Raw genomic sequence first — 21,333 nt, 5'->3', positions numbered from 1 at the left:
GTTGGATTGTAGGTTGTCAGAGGAGGGGGTGTACTGAGGAGTATTTCTGGTAATAAAGCCCTTTTGTGGGGAAAAGTAATTCTGATTGGCTGGCCTGGCTCCCCAGTGGGGAGGTCCAGCAAGAGCTGCACAGTCATGTGAAATCCATAGATTAGGGCCATTGAATTTATTTTAATTGACTGATTTCCTTCTGTGAACTCTAACTCAGTAAAATATTTGAAATTGTTGCATGTTGCGTTTATATTTTTGTTCAGTATACCTTTTTATGTACAGAATTTTCGAGGTCATGAAACGCAATCTCAATTTTTCGCGCCACCGATGACGTAGTATACTATGTTTGTTGAATCATGTGACCACCGCATCGCTGCAATTTTCGCGCCACAGTGAAGCCACGCCTTTGGTAATAGAAATACGCGTTTTGATTGGAGCACGCAGACGACAGACTCGCGCCAGTTTTTGCAGTTGGACCTCCAATTTGTTGTCTCCCAGTGCAGAAAGAAAATACATTGTTAAAAATATATATAATAACTGATAAGTTACTTAACACAGTGGGTTTAAGTAAAACCACATTACTCAACAATCATGGCTCCTAAGGATTACTTGGCTGAGAAAGGTATGTTTTTTTAAACAAGCTTGCTGAAGTTAGCGCGCTAACTTTCATTTTGATAATGGAGGCTAGTAGCATGCTCACTCATAACTACGTCTGAGAAAAAATGTATGTCAGAAACCATGCAATTGGACTTTAGAATTACTTCAATAGCTTGCCAACAAATATTTTGGGGGTAAGTTGGGGTTGACTAGTTAACGTTAATCAGTTAACGTTACTTTGTGGTCTTTGTCTGCTCAGCCAAGAAGCCAACAATGAGTTAATATCTAGCAATTTACTAACATGTAAACTGTTCAGGCTTGGTCGCCCCTACCCCAATAAAGGAGTCTAACGTCTAAGGACCATCGCTACATGTTCTGTTTAGACTGGCTCTTGAAGCCAAAATAGACACCTACTCATTCTAAGCGGGAATCGATTCTCAATTGCGGTAATATTGCTGTTATAGAAACAAATCCACCTACTTTGATATCACAGTTTCACAAATGCAGCATATAATGTACAATGTTGACAGTATTTGTGACAACACGTTTGTGACGTCAGTCTTCCGTTTAAACTCGGGTGATCGGAGACGCAGATAGCAAACGTTTGCTAATTAGTACAGGTAGTCGACGTTTATATGCTTCCAAAACCGTACTGCAAAAGATGGGTGATAACTTCATCGGGGCTCTAGCCCAAAATCCCCCGTACAGAACTAGTGGTCGCGGCCTGTCTCCTCGTGCACAATACTATCTGGTTACTTGTGAAGTTGTTTTGGTAGTTAACATTTTGGACAATGATACCGGTTAGGGATTGCTACGGGGTGGCTTGCATGTTATCAAGCTAAACATATATATTTTTTAACTAGCTTCAATTCTCAGTAACCCGGATGGAACTCAAGAGGACAAAGAATTACGCGCGAGGAGCACATGGTCTATGGGCGGAGAAATCTAATGCTAGGGGTTGCACTGATAGTGAACGATAACTCACCAATACTACAAAAGTGACTCAATCAAAGAAGTGTTAACAATTTTTGTATATTTAATTTTCACAATTTGATAGTGAAGTGGAATAATTGGCTTGCTAGTTAGAAATCCACACGCATTTTCGCCAACGATACCCTTCTCATCCGCTGGAGTAGGCTGTTCTTTGTTACAGGCAGCGGCAAGTATGGGCGTTATGTTTTGTCGTTTGCTAGCCTGGACTTTAGACCAGCAGAAGCTAACGTACTGGTGAATTCGACCATGGCACGTCAATACACAGGTATTGAAACGAAGTTATGTTTTGAATCAATAACCAACTCAATCCATCAGTTACATTGGGACTATTTTGTGGGCAATGGTATAGCGGAGGATTCCCCTGAGTGACCAGGCTCAAAGCCATGTGCTGCTTTGTTTACAAAAAACATTCCAAATGCAGAATGTTTCATGTTGGGCTCTACTAAGAAAGTAAGTGAAATATGCATATTGTGTAGCTAGAGATTGGTTTTGTTTTGGGGTGTCTAAAATACAGAATGTTTCACATTTTGAGGTGGGGGTTATTTTCCCAAAAACGGACACGACGTTTTTGTTGTTGAAGTGCACTGCTAACCAAACCTTTAACGTTAAATCATTGGTTACATTGTTGTAAAGGTTTGAACTCATCCACTCATTTGGGAAAACATTTGACGTCTGAGTTAAAGGGACAGTACTTCAATGATTCATCTAGATTCTGTGGGATGCGATGTTAGTGGGTCGTCAGAGGTCAACACAGCTTGCAGTATGTAGGCCCTGGACTCCAATGATGGCAATTTTCAAACGTTAAACCCCACACAAATGTATACATCTCATTACCTGAATTGTATTGACACCGAAAACAATTGTGGACACAAGTTCCCCAGTTATACCCAGGCTATACTCTACCTGTAATATTCATAGCATTCAATGTACACTGTTAAATAGACTGTTCTCTCTTTCCCGCAGAGAAATGCAAGAAGTTCCTTCAAGAGTTTTACAGTGAGGATGACAATGGAAAGAAGGTCTTCAAATATGGAGCTCAACTTGTGAGTATGGCACTGACTTTCATGATCCTGTTCTTTCTGTAATGCGTCTTGCCAGTCCTTTGTCATGTGTAACTTAAAGTCCATGATCTAATATGATACATGGTTTTAAACCATGAAAAACAAATTGTCAAAGTATCTGTCGGGGTGAGCCTGAAGGCCAACATCTCTCTCCCCTGCCAACCCACTGAATAGTTGAGTCAAAAGGCACAGTAATACATGGCATTATTTTGAAGAAGAGAACCTGAAAGCTGAAACTTGTTGGTTCTACTCTGCAATAAATAAGTGAGGTGGTGGCAGTGACCCTTTAACCAATGACTGATGGGCTGGAACGGTTGTCGTTGTTTGCAGAAGGGCTGTGCAACATCTGTGCTAGGCCACAAATCAAAATATTCTACTGTCTGATAGCAGTCCTGTTTTCTGTAGGTTTCCCTGTCCCACAGGGAGCAGGTGGCTTTGCAAGTGGACCTGGACGATGTGGCCGAGGAGGACCCAGAGTTGGTGGAGAGCATCTGTGAAAATGCCAAACGCTACATGGGCCTGTTCGCTGATGCCGTCCACGAGCTGCTACCAGAGTACCGTGAGAGAGAGGTATTTTTTTTTAGCTGCATTAATACAAACGTGCTCATTTAAGACATCTGTCCTGCTTGACTTGGATATTGATTCTGATCAGGCAGTTGCTAATTGTTAGTTTTAGGGATGAAATAACCTGTAAAACATTGAGTCTGAGACTTAACTGCCCCGATACCCATCTCTTCTTTCACCCAGGTGGTGGCCAAGGATTCCCTGGATGTGTACATTGAGCATAGGCTGATGATGGAGCAGAGAGGTCACGACACCGCAGACACCAGGGATCCTCGCAACCAGTACCCAGCAGAGCTCATGAGGAGATTGTGAGTTCACTTAGCTAGCATGTTTGCCATTGTCTGGATGAATTACTTAGAAAAGTGAGAACTGGTATATAGTACCAGTCAAGTTTGGACACACCTACTCATTCAGGGTTTTTTCTTTATTTGTGCCATTTTTATGCGTTTTAGAATAATAGTGACGACATCAACGTGAAATAACACGTGGAATCATGTATTATCCAAAAGTGTTACACAAATAAAAATATTTGTAATTCTTCAAAGTAGCCACCCTTTGCTTTGCACACGCTTGGTATTCTCTCAACCAGATTCATGAGGTAGTCAGTCACCTGGAACGCATTTCAATTAACAGGTGTGCCTTGTTAAAAGTTAATTTGTGGAATTTCCTTCTTAAATCTCCTTTTTTTTGGTATGCAGAAAATGTTCCTTTACCAAATAGGGCAAAGTCCATATTATGTAAGAGAAAGAACAGTCCGTTACTTTAAGACATGATGGTCAGTCAATCTGGAAAATGTCAAGAACTTTGAAAGTTTCTTAAATTGCTGTCGCAAAATCCATCAAGCGCTATAATGAAATTGGTTCTCATGGGGACCGCCACAGGAAAGGAAGACCCACTGTTACCTCTGCTGCAGAGGATACGTTCATTGGAGTTACCAGCCTCAGAAATTGCAGCCCAAATAAATGCTTCACAGAGTTCAAGTAACAGATAAATCTCAACATCAACTTTTCAGAGGAGACTGCATGAATCAGGTCATCATGGTCGAATTGCTGCAATGAAACCATTACTAAAGGACACCAATAGGAAGACTTGCTTGGGCCAAGAAACACAAGCAATGGACATTAGACCTGTGGAAATTTGTCCATGTGAGATTTTTTGTGAGACTGAGAAGGTGAACAGATGATCTCTGCATGTGTGGTTCCCAGAGTTAAGTGTGGAGGTGCATTGCTGGTGACACTGTCTATAACCTATTTAGAATTCAAGGCACGCTTAACCAGCATGGCTACCACAGCACTCTGCAGCGACATGCCATCCCATCTGGTTTGCACTTAGTGGGACAGTCATTTTGTTTTTCAACGGGACAAAGACCCAATACACCTCCAGGCTGTGTAAAGACTATTTGACCCTTGAAGGAGAGTGATGGAGTGCTGCATCAGATGACCTGGCCTCCACAATCACTTGACCTCAACCCAATTGTGACGGTTTGGCATGAGTTGGACTGCAAAATGAAGGAAAAGCAGCCAACAAGTGCTCCGCATATTTGGGAACTCCTTCAAGACGGTTGGAAAAGGATTCCAAGTGAAGCTGGTTGAGAGAATGCTAAGTGTGCAAAGCTGTCATCAAGGCAAAGGGTGGCTACTTTAAAGAATCTCAAATATTACATATATACTTTTTTGGTTACTATGTGATTCCATATGTGGTGTTTCATAGTTTTGATGTCTTCACTATTCTACAACGTAGAAAATAGTAAAAATAAAGAAAGCCTTGCATGAGTAGGTATCAACTTTTGACTGGTTGTGTATATCAAAAAGTATCCCTATTTTGACTGGATGCATGTTCTACTAGACACATGCCATGCCTATTCATGTCATGATGGCTGATTTGTGTATTTAGGCAACAAGGAATAACAATTATTGCATCCCCTCTGGTCTCTCTCTCTCTCAGTGAGCTCTACTTCAAACCGCCCAGCACTGCCAAACCCAAAGTGGTCCGTGATGTCCGTGCAGACAGCATTGGCCAGTTGGTGACCGTTAGGGGCATCGTGACCCGTGCCACTGAGGTCAAGCCCATGATGGCAGTTGCCACCTACACCTGTGACCAGTGTGGGGCAGAGACATACCAGCCGGTAAGTGATTGGCGTCTGACTGCACCAACTTGTCAAGGAAAGTTGATAAATTATATAATCAATTGACTTGCTCTCATGGCTGGGTAAATGCATTAAACACTGTCTGGTACAGAAACATTTCAGTTCTCTCGGTTCCTTTCCTTGTGCTAACCCAGACACCTCCCTGTCTTATTAGATTCAATCCCCCACATTCATGCCCCTCATCATGTGTCCCAGTCAAGAGTGTGTCACCAACAAGTCAGGCGGCCGCCTCTACCTGCAGACCCGAGGCTCAAAGTTTGTCAAGTTCCAGGAACTGCGCATACAGGAACACGTAAGGACCTTTGACTAAGGCATCTGAAATGCAGCAACACATTCAAATCATTTAGCTGTCTGGCGTGAGAAGTTGAAGGCAAATAAACAAGCACAAGTCAGACTAAGTATGATGCGCTGATTTGAATCCCTAACTAACCTGTGCCTCCATCCATCTCCAGAGTGACCAGGTTCCTGTGGGAAACATCCCCCGGAGCATGACCATCTACACCCGCGGGGAGAACACACGCGTGGCCCAGCCCGGAGACCACGTGGCTATCTCCGGCGTCTTCCTCCCCCTGCTGCGTAATGGCTTCAGGCAGGCTGTCCAAGTGAGTGCACTCAAACACGTTACAAAGTTTCTTTAAACCTTTTTTGAGAATTATCCTCAAGTTTAACAACGTTACATACTGTCATTTGGAGGAAAAGTGGGATTTTACTCTACCTGTGACTTGGCTGAGATGTAAAGTAAGGCGTGTTGAAGTTAGAACGGCCCATAGGGCAGGAGGTTGTTTCTGTAACCTGAGGCTACAGATGTACAACTACATCCCCTGGACAGAAGGCTACTTGGCTGGCTTAGAGGTGCTGCTGCAGTTTCTATTTCCTTTTATTTAACTAGGTAGGTAAGTCAGTTAAGAAGAAATTCTCATTTACAATGATGGCCAAACCTGGACAACGTTGGGCCAATTCTGCACCGCCCTATGGGTCTCCCAATCATGGATGGATGTGATACAGCCTGGATTCGAACAAGGGACTGTAGTGACGCCTCTTGCACTAAGTTGCAGTGCCTTAGACTGCTGTGCCACTCTGGAGTTGTAATGTGTCTGACTGTTTCTCTCACTCTCAGGGTCTGCTTTCAGAGACGTACCTGGAGTCCCACGGCATCACTCTAATGAACAAGACTGAGGATGATGAGCTGGGCACAGCAGAGCTGAGTGAGGAAGAGCTGCGCCAGATCACAGGTATGTTCGCGTGTGCCCCCCCCCCCCCAGGTTCTTAATCCTTTCAGTGAAAACAGATCAATGTTGGCAGTATTATGAAGCTTCTCGTTGCTTAAATGTTTCCTGCCTTTTTGGATCTACCAACAGTGTTTTGGGACTGTGGGTTGTTTTCAGACCTTTCTCATGCTGTTTGTACAAGAGGATGTTCTGATGTGAATGGACTGAGTGTAACTGAATAGTTTGGTTCATGTGCTCCTCTTGCTTACAGAGGAAGATTTCTATGAGAAGCTTGCTGGCTCCATTGCCCCTGAGATTTTTGGTCATGAAGATGTGAAAAAGGCTCTGCTGCTGCTGCTGGTTGGAGGAGTGCAGCAGGCCCCCAAGGGTATGAAGATCAGAGGTGAGTGCAATAAAACCATTCCACTGCCCTGTAACATTGTCCATTTTTAAAATGGCTGCTTTGGCTTTCATTGGAGTTTTGGGATGTTTTATTAATGACCCGGTTTGGCGCCTTCCAGGCAACATAAACATCTGTCTGATGGGAGACCCAGGAGTAGCTAAGTCCCAACTGCTGTCTTACATTGACCGCCTGGCTCCTCGCAGTAAGTACAATCTTTTGGAACGATCTGAAACATTTCCTCTCCATTTTTCACTGGTCCCAGGTCACACAACTGGTGAAAGCAACATGCTAAATGGCCTACTGGATATTGACTAAAAGGTTTACACCCTTTTGCACAGTTGTTGGATTAATATGTAAGGAAAGGGAGGTCCTCAATCGTATTCAAGTAAATAAAGGATTTAAAGATGATTGTATTTGTGCTCCTGACATCATGGGCCTAGCCATGACCGTTCCCCCTGACCCCCTCCAGGCCAGTATACAACGGGCCGAGGTTCCTCTGGCGTGGGCCTGACGGCAGCGGTGATGCGTGACCCTCTCACCGGGGAGATGACCCTGGAGGGCGGCGCACTGGTGCTGGCCGACCAGGGTGTCTGCTGCATCGACGAATTTGACAAGATGGCAGATGCCGATCGCACAGCCATCCACGAGGTGATGGAGCAGCAGACCATCTCCATTGCCAAGGTGAGCTTTCTCCTTACCAAAGCCATATCTGTTTGGCAACTAACACTTAGTTGTGTAAGGCTATTTATGGGTGGTTTTAACAAAGGAGAACTGACAAGATTTTCTACCTGTACCCCTACAGCAGGTTTGTGTTTGTCTTCCATCTTGTCCTAGAGACAGTGCTGAGGGATATTTATTTTTTTCCCCTTAGATGTGCCAGCCACGAAGTTGAATTTGGCTATATTGTAAAATTTCATGAAAACCAAAATGCTAATTGAAGGTTCCGCGTTAGGGTTAGGTTTAACTTTGACTTTGTGGCTTTACCAGCTAGTGAACACTGCAGAGTTGCCACTGGAACCAGATTCGTGACAAATAACACTAACCTGCCCCGAGAAGACAACATAGAAAATGTCCGTCTCGACGCTGAGCTTTTCCCCTACTCAATGAGATTTGGGATTGACTATTATCCCGGTATTTTACAAATGTTCCATCTCGGGTACGCCGGTCTTTACCTCCAAAACCGGAAATGTCATTCAAAAGCATATAAATGTCTGGATTTGATTAGAACTTAGATCAGCATGAACATTCTAACCTGATGCTACCGAGCCTGATGAGTCGTATATTTTATGAGCCCTTCATTAAAAGATATTTTGAGCCTAAGCAAGCCCAAATGATTATGCAATTATCCAGACTTCAACTGTATGTATTAAGTTTACATACACCTTAGCCAAATGCATTTAAACTCAGTTTTTCACAATGCCTAACATTTAATTCTAGTAAAAATTCCCTGTCTTAGGTCAGTTAGGATCACCACTTTATTGTAAGAATGTGAAATGTCAGAATAATAGTAGAGAATGATTTATTTCAGCTTATTTCTTTCATCACATTCCCAGTGGGTCTGAAGTTTACATACACTCAGTTAGAATTGGGTAGCATTGTCTTAAAATTGTTCAACTTGGGTCAAATGTTTCAGGTAGCTTTCCACAATAAGTTGGGTGAATTTTGGCCCATTCATCCTGACAGAGCTGGTGTAATGGAGTCAGGTTTGTAGGCCTCCTTGCTCGCACACGCCTTTTCAGTTCTGCCAACAAATTTTCTATAGGATTTGGGTCCGCGCTTTGTGATGGCCACTCCAATACCTTGACTTTGTTGTCCTTAAGCCATTTTGCCACAACTTTGGAAGTATGCTTGGGGTCATTGTCCATTTGGAAGACCCATTTGCTACTAAGATTTAACTTCCTGACTGATGTCTTGATGTTGCTTCAATTTATCCACACAATTATCCTCATGATTCCGTCTATTTTGTGAATTGCACCAGACCCTCCTGCAGCAAAGCACCCCCACAACATGATGCTGCCACCCTGAATTTTCCAAGCTGTTTAAAGGTACAGTCAACTTGGTGTATGTAAACTTCTGACCCACTGGAATTGTGATGCAGTGAAATAATCTGTAAACAATTGCTGGAGAAATTACTTGTCATGCAAAAAGTGATGTTCTAACCGACTTGCCAAAACTATAGTTTGTTAACAAGAAATTTGTATGTAAACTTGCGACTTCAACTGTACTGTATATGATATAGGCTACTGCACATTACGCACGACAAACATAAAGCTCATAGCTGTAACTAGCTACAGTACGTTCTGAAAGTATTCAGACCCCTTTACGTTACAGCATTCTAAAATGTATTAAATGTGATTTCCCAACCCCCCTCGTCTACACATAATACCCCATAATAACAAAGTGAAAACAGGTTTATAGAAATGTCTGTTTTTTTTTATATATATATAAAATTTGGAAACATCACATTTACAGAAGTATTCAAATCCTTTACCCAGTGCTTTGTTGAAGCACCTTTTTGTCTTCTTGGGTATGACGCTACACGCTTGGCACACCTGTATTTGTGGAGTTTTCACTTTGTCATGAGATAGCTGAGGCATATTTTTAGATAGCAACAAAGCTCTCGTTGTAGTGAAGTCACCATTTGCTGTCCACCTGTGATTATGCAGCAACCGCTCCAGAGCTGACGTCTGCCTGCTTGCCTTTTTAGTAGACTTTCTCCCCCACTCTCTCCTTATTAATACGTTAATGGTTGAAAAGGTGTCTCGTGACATTGTAATACATTTGGTCTCCAGTCTGTGGGCTACTCATTCTACTGCAGGCTACGTCATTTATGTTAAATTATTTTGATGGAGCGCCATGTCTCCAACAGAACCCTGGAGAGGCGCGCTGGGCATGGACAAGCTAAATATTTTGCGCCCCTACCTGGGGCAGCATCAGCACGCACCTAAATAGCCCCCATGCCACTGGGCGAGTGAAGTTATTTTTTTGGTGGGCTGTAGGCTTTCCACCCATTTTAAGTCCATTCGCTCATTTTTCATGCCTCTGACATAGTAATGGTGTAACAGCCTAAAGTTTCCCATTTTGTTTTCATGATTGTGATAGGCTCATGTTTGCAACAAATGCACTTTCGCCCGTGTTGGGCTTGTGGTTGCTGTCCGCAGTCCTGAAACGCATCAGTGCACTGTTGAATTGGTGCCTTTTCCTAGACCATGTTGTTATAAGCATAATAGCAAAGTTAATCAGCATATTGGTGTTGAGAACAATAAGGCAGAGGAAGCAGGAAACAATAAAACAGTTCTTACCTTAATTGTTAAAGAAAAGTAAGGAGAGGAAACCATCTTAATTAGGTCTATAATAAATAGACCAACTTCAATGTGCCTGGCTTTATAAGTCATCCATATACAGTGCCTTAAGTATTCAGACCCCTTGACTTACCATTGTTTACAGCCCTATTCTAAAAAAGGTTGGCCTACCTGTTTGACAGATGGAATTATCCATAGATTAGGGCATAATGAATATATTTCAATTGACAAGTTTCCTTATGTAACTCAGTAAAATCGAACGTTTTAATGTTTTATTTTTCTCTGTGCCATCTAGAACAAGATTATCTATTTTGGATGCAGTTTGAGAGATTGCGAGTGCTTACGCGTGTACTTAAAAAAATAAGCAACAATATTTTAGTGATGGGTTGTTTTAAACTTTTGCAGCTGCAATTAAAATATATAGTCTTTAGAAAGCCAGGTGGAGATGGTTAATGAAACGTTAATTCTGTCTTTGTTACTGTAGCATGGGCTATGCTGCAGCAAATGTAGGCCTACCTGTTTACTGTGGTGAGATGCGCTCCATACTGAGCATTGATTTATCATGCAGAGGCTGTAGAAGCCAGATTTAGACATTTCATATAATTTCACCGTTTTCATTTCACACCATGCTGTTCAAATAAATAATTTCAGCTTATTTCTTTCATCACATTCCCAGTGGGTCTGAAGTTTACATACACTCAGTTAGAATTGGGTAGCATTGTCTTAAAATTGTTCAACTTGGGTCAAATGTTTCAGGTAGCTTTCCACAATAAGTTGGGTGAATTTTGGCCCATTCATCCTGACAGAGCTGGTGTAATGGAGTCAGGTTTGTAGGCCTCCTTGCTCGCACACGCCTTTTCAGTTCTGCCAACAAATTTTCTATAGGATTTGGGTCCGCGCTTTGTGATGGCCACTCCAATACCTTGACTTTGTTGTCCTTAAGCCATTTTGCCACAACTTTGGAAGTATGCTTGGGGTCATTGTCCATTTGGAAGACCCATTTGCTACTAAGATTTAACTTCCTGACTGATGTCTTGATGTTGCTTCAATTTATCCACACAATTATCCTCATGATTCCGTCTATTTTGTGAATTGCACCAGACCCTCCTGCAGCAAAGCACCCCCACAACATGATGCTGCCACCCTGAATTTTCCAAGCTGCAATTAAAATATATAGTCTTTAGAAAGCCAGGTGGAGATGGTTAATGAAACGTTAATTCTGTCTTTGTTACTGTAGCATGGGCTATGCTGCAGCAAATGTAGGCCTACCTGTTTACTGTGGTGAGATGCGCTCCATACTGAGCATTGATTTATCATGCAGAGGCTGTAGAAGCCAGATTTAGACATTTCATATAATTTCACCGTTTCATTTCACACCATGCTGTTCAAATAAATAATTTTATAATTATTTATTCTGGTAAAAGGCATTCGATTTGTGCTGTAAATCTCTGTAACCGGGTTCCTGCCATTCAACCCTAAAGAGAATATGGGTGACTGACTCGCTCTGTTCCCTTCCCTGGTCAGGCGGGCATCATGACCTCCCTCAACGCCCGCTGCTCCATCCTGGCGGCCGCCAACCCTGCCTATGGCCGCTACAACCCGCGAAAGACCATAGAGCAGAATATCCAGCTGCCAGCCGCCCTGCTCTCCCGTTTCGACCTGCTGTGGCTCATCCAGGACAAGCCTGACGCTGAGGCCGATCTCCGCCTGGCCCAGCACATCACCTATGTTCACCAGCACTGCCGCCAGCCACCCACTCACTTCACCCCCATCGATATGAAGCTCATGAGGTCAGTTGACGTATTGCTCTTTGTGGGGCTGGAGGTAAAATAACCAACTATTTAGAAATCTTTGACTAGAAATTCATCTCACGTGCATGTTTTAGCTTACGTGACTAATTGTATGCTCCCTCCAGACGTTACATCTCCCTGTGTAAGAGGCGACAGCCCGTCATACCTGAGTCGCTGGCTGATTACATCACGGCAGCCTACGTGGAGATGAGGAAGGAGGCGCGTGTCAGCAAGGACTGTACCTTCACCTCCGCCCGTACACTCCTGTCCATCCTCCGCCTCTCCACTGCCCTGGTGAGACTCTGACCCCATCCTGAGTACAGGCTCCTTCTGGGAGCATATTTAGGATGTGGACCGGAGTCAGACTGGATGGTTGGACCGTCTACTACAGCCCAGTTTGTGCTAAAGTGCTTACAGTGCAGGTAGTGGTGATGCCCAGCCTACCCGCAGTATGAGCACTTCTTTCACACGCTGGGCATTAGGCCTCGTGTGTACGCTCATGCCTGCACTGACTGCTCTTTTGAATGACTGCTTCCTGTCCACTAAGACTGGAGGAATGTGATGCTTCTCACTCTGGTCTCGTAGCTCCTGGGTGTCAAAAGTGCTGTTTGTGCAGGTAGCTGACTCACCGGCCCTACTGCAAAACCAGCACTTCCCGACACCCTGACTGCACTGTGCTACATCATCTGGGTGGCCACGAGGGCAAGCCTGCCACTCCATTGGCTGACCCTGTACTCATTGAAAAGGTGCAACCCTTGGTCACCATTAGAAATGCATTGTTTTATTTAAGCATGGTTAAAAGTTTCAGTTTCGGCCTTCATCTGAGTATCGCACAAAAAGGATGGACAATTTCATATAGAGCATGGGGAAGACTTATGGCGAACTCTCTCCAACTGGTGGTGCTAATGAGAGGTGTGGTAGACTATAGGTTGGTCTTCAGGGTGGTCTGTCTCCACCTAGTGATAAAATTCAGAAAAGGGTAAAACGATCGGGAAGACTGGGCAAGCATTGTTCCACTGCAGTCGGTATTGATGTAAAACCATTACTGTAAAATACGTCAACAGCATAGGCAAAAAGGACTAACACAACTGATTTAAAGTTGGTGAGCTCCAATAGCCAATTGGGGGGAGGGGGTGACCCTCACCCTAATTTTGTCAAATACTACTTCCATGCCCTTTATGGAGTGTTTGCTGAATTAATATTGTACTCAAGCCTGGGTATAGTTAATGTGTTTTAATCTGTCTGTTTTCCTGTCTGGTCCCCGGTCAGCTTTGCAGGGTGGGCAGTCAGCCTTTTTGTAGGAGCCGCTGTGCAAACCCAAGCAAAACTGACTGTGACCGGAACCAGTCGTCGCTTGTTACCTGAGAGCCTTCTACAATACAAACATGGCCTGTACAGCCACCATCACTGTTTTAACGAATCATATTGTGTTGATTGACTGTCAAGCCTCCATCCATCGGGAGAGACTAGCTGGTGTTGAGAGGCGGAGACTTGGGCAATTGCCAGCCATTCCAGAGGGCATTGCACTTGTCTCGGTCTGACAGTGCCGGCACAGCGCGACCTACGATGTCTGAAAGACACTAACAGTTGATTATTGCATTTCTTTTTGGTGTGTTCTGTGCTGTAGCCTATATAGCTAGCTACCTGACCTGTGGTCTCACGCCCCCCCCCCCCTCACAGGCCCGTTTGCGGCTGGTGGATGTGGTGGAGAAAGAGGATGTGAACGAGGCGATGAGGCTCATGGAAATGTCCAAGGACTCCCTGCAGGCCGACAAGTCCAGCACCACCAGGTCAGCTCCTCTCCTCCTGTTCTGTGTGAAACTGCCAACAAGACAGTTCCTGATGACACTGTTATGCATTAATAAGATCTCTTGAGTGGATGCCTTTTGGGTGAGGATTGGGTTATAGCAGAGTAGGGTATGACTTCAAATGTAATGAGTATTCAGGAGCTATACCAAGTGGTTAAATTCCAGGGTTTTTACTGCCTTTGGTTCACATGACCGTGTGTATACTGGAGAAGACCTTAAACCCTATAGAAATAAGCACTTCACCACACGTTCCTGTTGACTTCAAATGTTTTGTCACATACTACTGTGCTAGTCTACCTCGAGGGATTCAAAGGAGCTGATGTAAGTATGTGGCGCTGTATGTTTCAGAAGCAGCAGCGCTATATGGCCAATTTGAAGCACAGGTTGGGTCAATGCAATTTTCTGTCAGTTTATTTGGACATTGATTTGTTCCTGTCAAATAGGCATTCCGTTTCTGAACAGACCAGTCGGTAGGCCCTAATTTGTGGGTTTGACCCCAACCCTGATGAAGTTCCACAACTTTGGACCCTCAACCTTTTTTTGATCCCGTTGTTTTCCAGAGCCCATCGGCCAGCGGACGTGATCTTCTCCCTGCTGCGTGAGCTGGCCACGGAGGGTGTGAAGGGCCGGGGTGGGTCTGGGGGCCTGGTTCGCATGGCAGAGGCCGAACAGCGGTGTGTTTCCCGTGGCTTCACCCCTGCCCAGTTCCAGGAGGCCCTGGAGGAGTATGAGGAGCTCAACGTGTGGCAAGTCAACCAGGCCCGTACCCGCATCACCTTCGTCTAAAGCAGGGCTGTTTGATTCCAGTCCTAGAGGGCCTGAATACTTTCTGGTATTTAATTGTACTCAACTGGTGTCCCTGGTCTGAATTAGTCCCTGATTAGGAGGAGGGGATGAAAACCAGAAGTGTTTCGGCACTCCAGGACTGACCTTGCGCCCCCTTCACCAGCCACAGGCCTTTTTCACCCAAACCCGGTCAAGGGCTATGCCTGTGACGAGATGCTTAATGGGCTGCTGACTGCGATGGGACCCCTTAGTGTGTCCCCATCTACGCCGTTACAACAAATAATTAAATGTAAACATGCATGGTGGTTCTTGGCTTTGTTTTGGAATGGTTAAATGTTGCTAACTTTTCTTCCTTGGCTATTAAATGCTTTTAAAAAAAATGTTAGATGGCTGCTCTCAAATAAAACTCTGTAAATACAATTTTTTGTTATGCAATCTTTTTGACTCAACCTCTTTTGTATTACATATACAATGGTCATTGCAGTAGGCCTTTAGCTCTAGTTAAATCAATGCCTGGAGCTGACATTTTGAGCTTCTGTGTTACAACTTTAATATACTTTGGCTATAGGGGAATTAATGGACAATACTTTCAATGCGCTCTTAAATACTTGTACATTATGAATGTCAGTGTTCATAAATTCATGGCTTAACTTGACTTCGTGGCTTGTTACTCAATTTCTTAACTATTCCTATAGTTTTGAAAATCCTATCAAAAGCTTAATTTCCTAATACATCATGACTTGTGCCACAGGGTTATTTGATACAGCAGGCTACTTACTGTATGTAGGTCACTGTCCCTCTGACTAAAATAATTGTGTTTCTGTTCATGTGGAAAGAAGAGCTGTAAAGGCCCCTGACACCTGGTTTGTTTTAAGATCAGTCTTGCTGTGTAGACAGTATTTTATGCTTTCGGTAGCGCCTGTCCATGGTTGTCTCGCCTGTAACTACATTGAATACAATCATGCATGTTTTTGTCAAACTTCTGCAATATAGGCCTATTAAAATCCGCAATGCAGGGAAATGTAAAACTATTCCGTAAACCTGAGTTGATAGCCCAGGTGAGACTTGTCCATAACCGGAGGGTCATTTATGTATGGTCCACTGTTTGATTTTACCACAATAGGACAGCGTCGTCTCAACGTAAATTCTCCACCCAGCCAGGTGTTCGTTCAAATCCATCTCATCGAAATTATACACCTGTCGCAAGAAAGGTGCTTATTTCCTCAAATACAACATTCGGTTGCAGGGTCGTGCACATACATTTTTTGGGGGACGTGTTCAAACAAAGGGCACGCAATTATTTTTCTTCCCCACAGGCGCAGTCAGACTCGTTGAGCAGTTGCAGGAGGGGAAAGCCGCAAAATCTGACTAAACTATTTTGAACTTGAATAAATGCTGCACTGAATATTGACCAACACGATTCCAATCAAAATAGAAAATTAAAATAAAAAAAATACTGTAGCCTTACCAACCCAACTCAATTTGTTGCCAGTGATGTATCCTGTAGTTTTCAAACGTTTGGACCCCCAACCCCAAAAAAGCAGTGATAGAAAACGCGTGACCCCCGTGTGCACACGCAAATGTAGCTTGTCATTACAGCCATAAACGGGGATAGGCTACAGAAATAAACTGCGTTTTACACCTGCATTTGGAGCTGAAAGTAATTAATGTTAGCAGCCAATTTCAACTATGTATATGTCACTCATCTGGAGTCCAGAGCAAGCAAAATCATATGGCCTAAGTGTGTGGCGGTTGCAGGATCGGATGGAAAGCATGTTTTGTCTGTACCGCACCATCACTTTGAAGGAAAATATCGTAATAAATTCGCCAGAATGTTACATCTTCATCCCATACTATTGAAGGCAGTACGATGTTAAAGCTGCTTATCTTTAGACATATCGCCAGCAGCCACCCAAACTAGGCCTATCTGGAACAGGACAATTCTCAATCGCCAGGCAACCTATTGTTCTGGCAAAGATGCGTCCGTAGTAGATTGCTAAACTGCATTGTATATGGGTGATAAACGTAGACCTACTTTGTTTTTGCTAGGCAAAACAGGAGGAACTTTAACAAGTTCTTTCTGGTCACAAATCTGGATATAAGCGCCCATTTTTCGCGCCAATTGATGACTGGTCGGGTCAACAACCAACTTTTTGGTACTGAAGTATAGATGAGAATTTAAGGACGACTTGCGTGCAGTGGGTTCAGAACAACTACTAAAATATAGCATTATGGGGGAAATTATACCACCACCAAAAAGGGCATTTGGAGACGAAGGGGCGTGTTAAATATTGCCCCCATTGGTGTGAACTTTAGATGGAAAAATGAAATCTATCAACAAAAAAATTATGAAGTTTTATTGTGGACATTTATTGTGTCCCTCGAAACGAACGGTTTCATTTGCCATTTTTTATTAACGGCTTGGTCGGGGACAGTTCCTCTGATTTCAACACACTGCACACAGGCTTGTATATAATGTTCAGTTGCATACCACATGCTGTTCTATAGTAGTCTTATTTTCTACACATTCTTGGCTTCATGCTATTGTAGGCCTAGATTGCTTGGGTCCACTTTTGGAAATTCTAGTTTTGCTCTGATGAAAAGGCTGTAAGGTTTTTTCCTAACATGGCAATATTTTCCCCAGGGATACCCTGCTATTTCTACTCAGCAGGTAATGTTTCCTCCCAGACTTTACTGCGAGTTTCCATTTGAAGTCAGGACCTTTTATGACTTTGCTGCTCACGTCCAGGAGTTTTTATTCTTAAATGGCGCCAGAGGCTCTGTATTAAAATAGCGTTTTAAAGGAAGGAGGAGACAATATTATTGTTTCAATGGTTTTGTGATTCTATTGGACAGGCACTCACACGTCAGACTGATTGACATGGAGACCTGTATTTATCACACCTACCCTCACCGGTACAGGAAAGACAGCAGCCCATGCACAGGTCAGTACGGAGTTTCTTCTTTAGCACATATGATCTGATAATTTAAGTAATATTATTCACAATAATCAGTATATTTTCTAAACTGCAGGAGAAGCATAATTTTACACAGAAATTGTATCTCATCTCTCCTTTTATATATTTCCATGCTGTTAAATACCGAGGATAACCAAATATATGCTGATCGTTCACAGGACATGTTATAGCCTACTGCTGTTTGAATGTATTTATTTGCGTTGTCATCTGGTATTTGGCATGCATGGTTTAATTACATTTGGGGATTGGCTATTCTTAGAACAAACATAGAGGAAAGTATGTATATGTGAAGATCAGATCTTGAACAGTTCCCAAGTTTAAGTAAATATATAAAATGTCATAATGTTACTTTCCCACTCGGGAATTAAAACAATGTGATATTTAGATTTTTAGTTTGAAACTGTTACAGGTCACATGTAAATACATGCATCTCAGTATGTACATGTACATTTAATTCAATCATGTATGTCAATGCTCACTGAAAAACAAAACAATTGAGGCATGTACAATGTAAGTGATAAAATGCAGTGGCTGGTTTGCAGGTGGTCAAGATGATTTCTCCATTGTGGCTGGTGGGGGCAATATGCTGTCTAATGTTGCTACCAGGTGGGATAACGTTATTTTAGGCTACATGAGTTTGGTAAAATTAAAGTTATTGAAATTATTGTCCTAAGTAAATAGAAAATATTCAATGTGGAATTGGATGATAACTGATTGAGTCTGTGGCATGTGTATCCTCTGCAGTTTGGCTGGAAGCAAAGTCTCTTCTGAATACTATCAAGCAGGAAGGTAACTGAATGTTTAGGGGGGATGACATTTAAAGTTTTTGCTTTCGAGCTTCTTGATAAAATTATGTGTAGTACCATTGCTTTACTTTTGTTTGATACTGAAAGCAACATATCTATCTGTGGTAATTATAAATGGTAGTTGGCCTCATGTCTTTCTCCCTCTGTGGCTTTGCTCTCCCTCTCCACTGATCCACCTGTCCCCACAGAAATGAGCCCTGTTAGTGATGTGAGTATTGATTCGGACAAGGCTCATGGCTTCCTGACTCACTCACGACCAAAGCGCAATGTGGAACCCAGGTGGTACAGAGGCAACCCCGATTTCCAGGCTTACTACCGCTACTACAATAGCATTGGACACACAGAGGGGGTGAGAGAGGAAAGAAAAACAATCAATAACACTCACGCAATGCATTAACTAATGAAGCACTAACTACTAACTAATGAGGCACTGGCAACTAACTAATGAAGCACTAACCACCACTAAGAATAAATGAGGCATTTGTTTTCTCAAATTATTCCATCTCTCTCTCTGTATGATTGAAATAAAGACAAGATACATATTTTTTTTAATCTGTCTTGTACCTCTCAGCTGTATGAGATTGACCGGATCAGGCTGCTGTACCAGCAGATGAGGCAGCTGGAGCATGTATACGGCCCCAACGCCTCACACTTCCAGAACAAACTGGGAGTACCCACCATCAAGAAGTGCGACCCGGCCATGGACAAAAAATGCAAAGCCCTACCCCCTCCCCCTCCTGCCCCAATAAAAAGCACATCTCAACCCCCTCCTGCTCCTGCCATCTCCCAGGCTGACGTCATGTACCTGTGCAATGCCAAGGACCCCCTCTGCAAGCCCCATATTGTCTACCTCCCCACCGGGGCATTGCCCGTACTGTGCGACCCCCGCTACCACCCCTCCTGCAACCTCCACAAGCTCCCTCCTCCACCACCACCCCCAATGCTTAAAAAATCTGCCCCACAACTACCACCAACCGCCCCAAAAAAGTCATCTCCCCCTCCGGCCCCCATCCACACCTACAAGGGCATGGAGTATGACTGCAATCCCTACTGGGACCCAGACTGCCTGATAGACCACCCACCCAGACCATTCCATGGCAAAGCTGGCCCACCCCCTCCTCCCGTTGAGGTGGAACCAGTTGAGGCCTCGCCACCCCCTGCAGCCAGCAACAAGAAAGTGGCCCATCCCTATCCCTACTATGGCTACCCCTATAACTATAACTATGGGTATGAACTCTATGATCCAGTCCGCTTCCAGTACCCCTCACCACCTTCTGATTCCCCTGATGATAGTGGTAGTGACTAGCTCATCAAAGCTCTAAAGGCAGCTTTACTTACGCCTCAAGTGTTTTGGCAATAATGAAAGAAGAGTTGTTTTCCCCTGAAGATGTAGATTTAGAAGGACGAAGCAGCAGAGACCATAATTATAGGTATTTGAGCTATAAAGCATGTAATCGTCTTATCAATGTGCTGGTGATGCTGTTATGGGCAGGAGAGCAAACCTAATTGTACAGCAATGACCTGCAGGAGAGTGATGCTATATTACAATGATTGGAAATATTACAACGATAAGACTGATTTATTAGTCCAATGCGCCATTGTCTATTCAGCATCCAAAATCCTTATTCAATTACACAATTTTCATAGCAAAACAAATAAAGTAAATATTGACTCAAATTATGAAAAATAAACTTTTAAAAAACTGTCTCTGGCTTCTCTCTCTACTGAACTCTGTTTGCATGTATACCACATGCCAGTATTGCTTGTTCTGCTAGTTACTATAGGTTTTGTGTAATTAAAAGGCAAAAATGAAGATACGTGGCAACAGTGAGAGCTTGAAAGAGAGGAGGATAAAATCCAATAGAGGAGGAAAGCTGACTTCTGTCTTTGCCACATGGCTGGTAAACTCGGGCTACTAAAGAAAAAGTGCAGGCTGGCGGTCATTATGTTGACATCTGCTGCCTTTTAATATCCAAACAAATGCTGACCTGAAACTGTCCAAACTCTGTTTCCTCCACCCCTTTCCTGTCTAATGCACCTCACACAGTACCTCCCCAAGGCCATGCACAGCAGGAACAGACTACATAAAAAAAAAAGTTAACTGTTAACACATTGTCACCTCCGGCCAATAATCCTAAAAACCATGCTGACTCCACAGACCTGACTTTATACACTTTTTTTAACCTGTGGGTCTCTGTATTGTGTGTGTATCTACTTGAGTACAGGCTACCTTTAAGCCAGGAACGTGGGTTCGATTCCAGCTGGGGTCACCAACACATGTATGCATGTATTACTAAATTCTTAGTCCTGTTTATACCTGGTTCTAACATACGTCTTTTTCCCTGATCTTATCCACATCTTGATTGTGCCTTCATTTTTAAACAGGTTTACTGTAGATTTAGTGGAAATGCGTTCTCTAGAGTGATGAATTACGCTTCACCATCAGGCAGTCCAACAAATTAATCTAGGTTTGGCAGATGCAAGAACGCTACCTGCACCAATGCATAGTGCCAACTGTAAAGTTTGGTGGTCGAGGGATAATGTCTGGGGCTGTTTTACATGGTTCGGGCTAGGCCCCTTAGTGACGGGAAACCTTAATGCTACAGCATACGGTTTCCTGTTTCAGCATGAAAATGCCCCCATGCACAAAGCAATGTCCATACAGAAATGGTTTGTCAACTCTATCAAACATAATTGGAACGCTGACTGCGGGCCAGGCCTAATTGCTGAACATCAGTGCCCGACATCACTAATGCACTTGTGGCTGAATGGAAGCAAATGCCCTCAGCAATGTTCCAACATCTAGTGGAAAGCCCTCCCAGGAGAGTTGAGGCTGTTATAGCAGCAAATGGGGGACCAACTCCATATTAATTCCCATGATATTGGAATGAGATGTTCAA

At 43.4% G+C, this 21,333-nt stretch overlaps 2 protein-coding genes across 4 annotated transcripts; both read left to right on the top strand.

Moving 5' to 3' along the window:
- The first annotated feature begins 434 nt into the window (after nt 1-434).
- mcm7 (minichromosome maintenance complex component 7) lies at nt 435-15,069 on the top strand. Of its 2 annotated transcripts, none has more exons than XM_021561566.3 (15): nt 435-613; nt 2,545-2,624; nt 3,048-3,212; nt 3,390-3,514; nt 5,151-5,331; nt 5,507-5,644; nt 5,805-5,954; nt 6,470-6,584; nt 6,832-6,963; nt 7,082-7,165; nt 7,433-7,644; nt 11,790-12,055; nt 12,181-12,349; nt 13,736-13,845; nt 14,424-15,069. In XM_021561566.3, exons 1-15 carry the CDS (start codon nt 583-585, stop codon nt 14,647-14,649), a joined length of 2,184 nt encoding a protein of 727 aa, XP_021417241.1. In that variant the 5' UTR covers nt 435-582; the 3' UTR covers nt 14,650-15,069. The 2 variants fall into 2 exon arrangements, with proteins under 2 accessions (XP_021417241.1, XP_090054773.1); XM_090198647.1 differs by lacking the exon at nt 435-613 and adding an exon at nt 1,482-1,846.
- Nucleotides 15,070-17,479: 2,410 nt separating this feature from the next.
- On the top strand, nt 17,480-20,138 carry and4 (actinodin4). Of its 2 annotated transcripts, XM_021561564.3 has the most exons (5): nt 17,517-17,594; nt 18,170-18,233; nt 18,372-18,416; nt 18,622-18,782; nt 19,005-20,138. In XM_021561564.3, exons 2-5 carry the CDS (start codon nt 18,179-18,181, stop codon nt 19,737-19,739), a joined length of 996 nt encoding a protein of 331 aa, XP_021417239.2. In that variant the 5' UTR covers nt 17,517-17,594; nt 18,170-18,178; the 3' UTR covers nt 19,740-20,138. The 2 variants fall into 2 exon arrangements, with proteins under 2 accessions (XP_090054774.1, XP_021417239.2); XM_090198648.1 differs by lacking the exon at nt 18,622-18,782 and having other exon boundaries at nt 17,480-17,594.
- Nucleotides 20,139-21,333: the final 1,195 nt, after the last annotated feature.

The sequence above is a fragment of the Oncorhynchus mykiss genome, chromosome 14 (assembly GCF_057628025.1).
Source record: "Oncorhynchus mykiss isolate SJ-2025 chromosome 14, ASM5762802v1, whole genome shotgun sequence".
Lineage (NCBI taxonomy): Eukaryota > Metazoa > Chordata > Actinopteri > Salmoniformes > Salmonidae > Oncorhynchus > Oncorhynchus mykiss.
Note: the sequence above shows the minus strand (reverse complement) of the source record. Positions and strands in the feature narration are given on the sequence as shown.

What these genes read in the sequence shown, in the direction of transcription:
- and4 (XM_021561564.3), top strand. Translation starts at nt 18,179, where the DNA reads ATGATTTCTCCATTGTGGCTGGTGGGGGCAATATGCTGTCTAATGTTG. An exon ending in CTGTCTAATGTTGCTACCAG is followed by an intron (nt 18,234 to 18,371) that starts GTGGGATAACGT and finishes TATCCTCTGCAG; the next exon opens with TTTGGCTGGAAGCAAAGTCT. An exon ending in GCATTGGACACACAGAGGGG is followed by an intron (nt 18,783 to 19,004) that starts GTGAGAGAGGAA and finishes TGTACCTCTCAG; the next exon opens with CTGTATGAGATTGACCGGAT.
- mcm7 (XM_021561566.3), top strand. Translation starts at nt 583, where the DNA reads ATGGCTCCTAAGGATTACTTGGCTGAGAAAG. An exon ending in CAGAGTACCGTGAGAGAGAG is followed by an intron (nt 3,213 to 3,389) that starts GTATTTTTTTTT and finishes TCTTTCACCCAG; the next exon opens with GTGGTGGCCAAGGATTCCCT. An exon ending in GCTTCAGGCAGGCTGTCCAA is followed by an intron (nt 5,955 to 6,469) that starts GTGAGTGCACTC and finishes TCTCACTCTCAG; the next exon opens with GGTCTGCTTTCAGAGACGTA.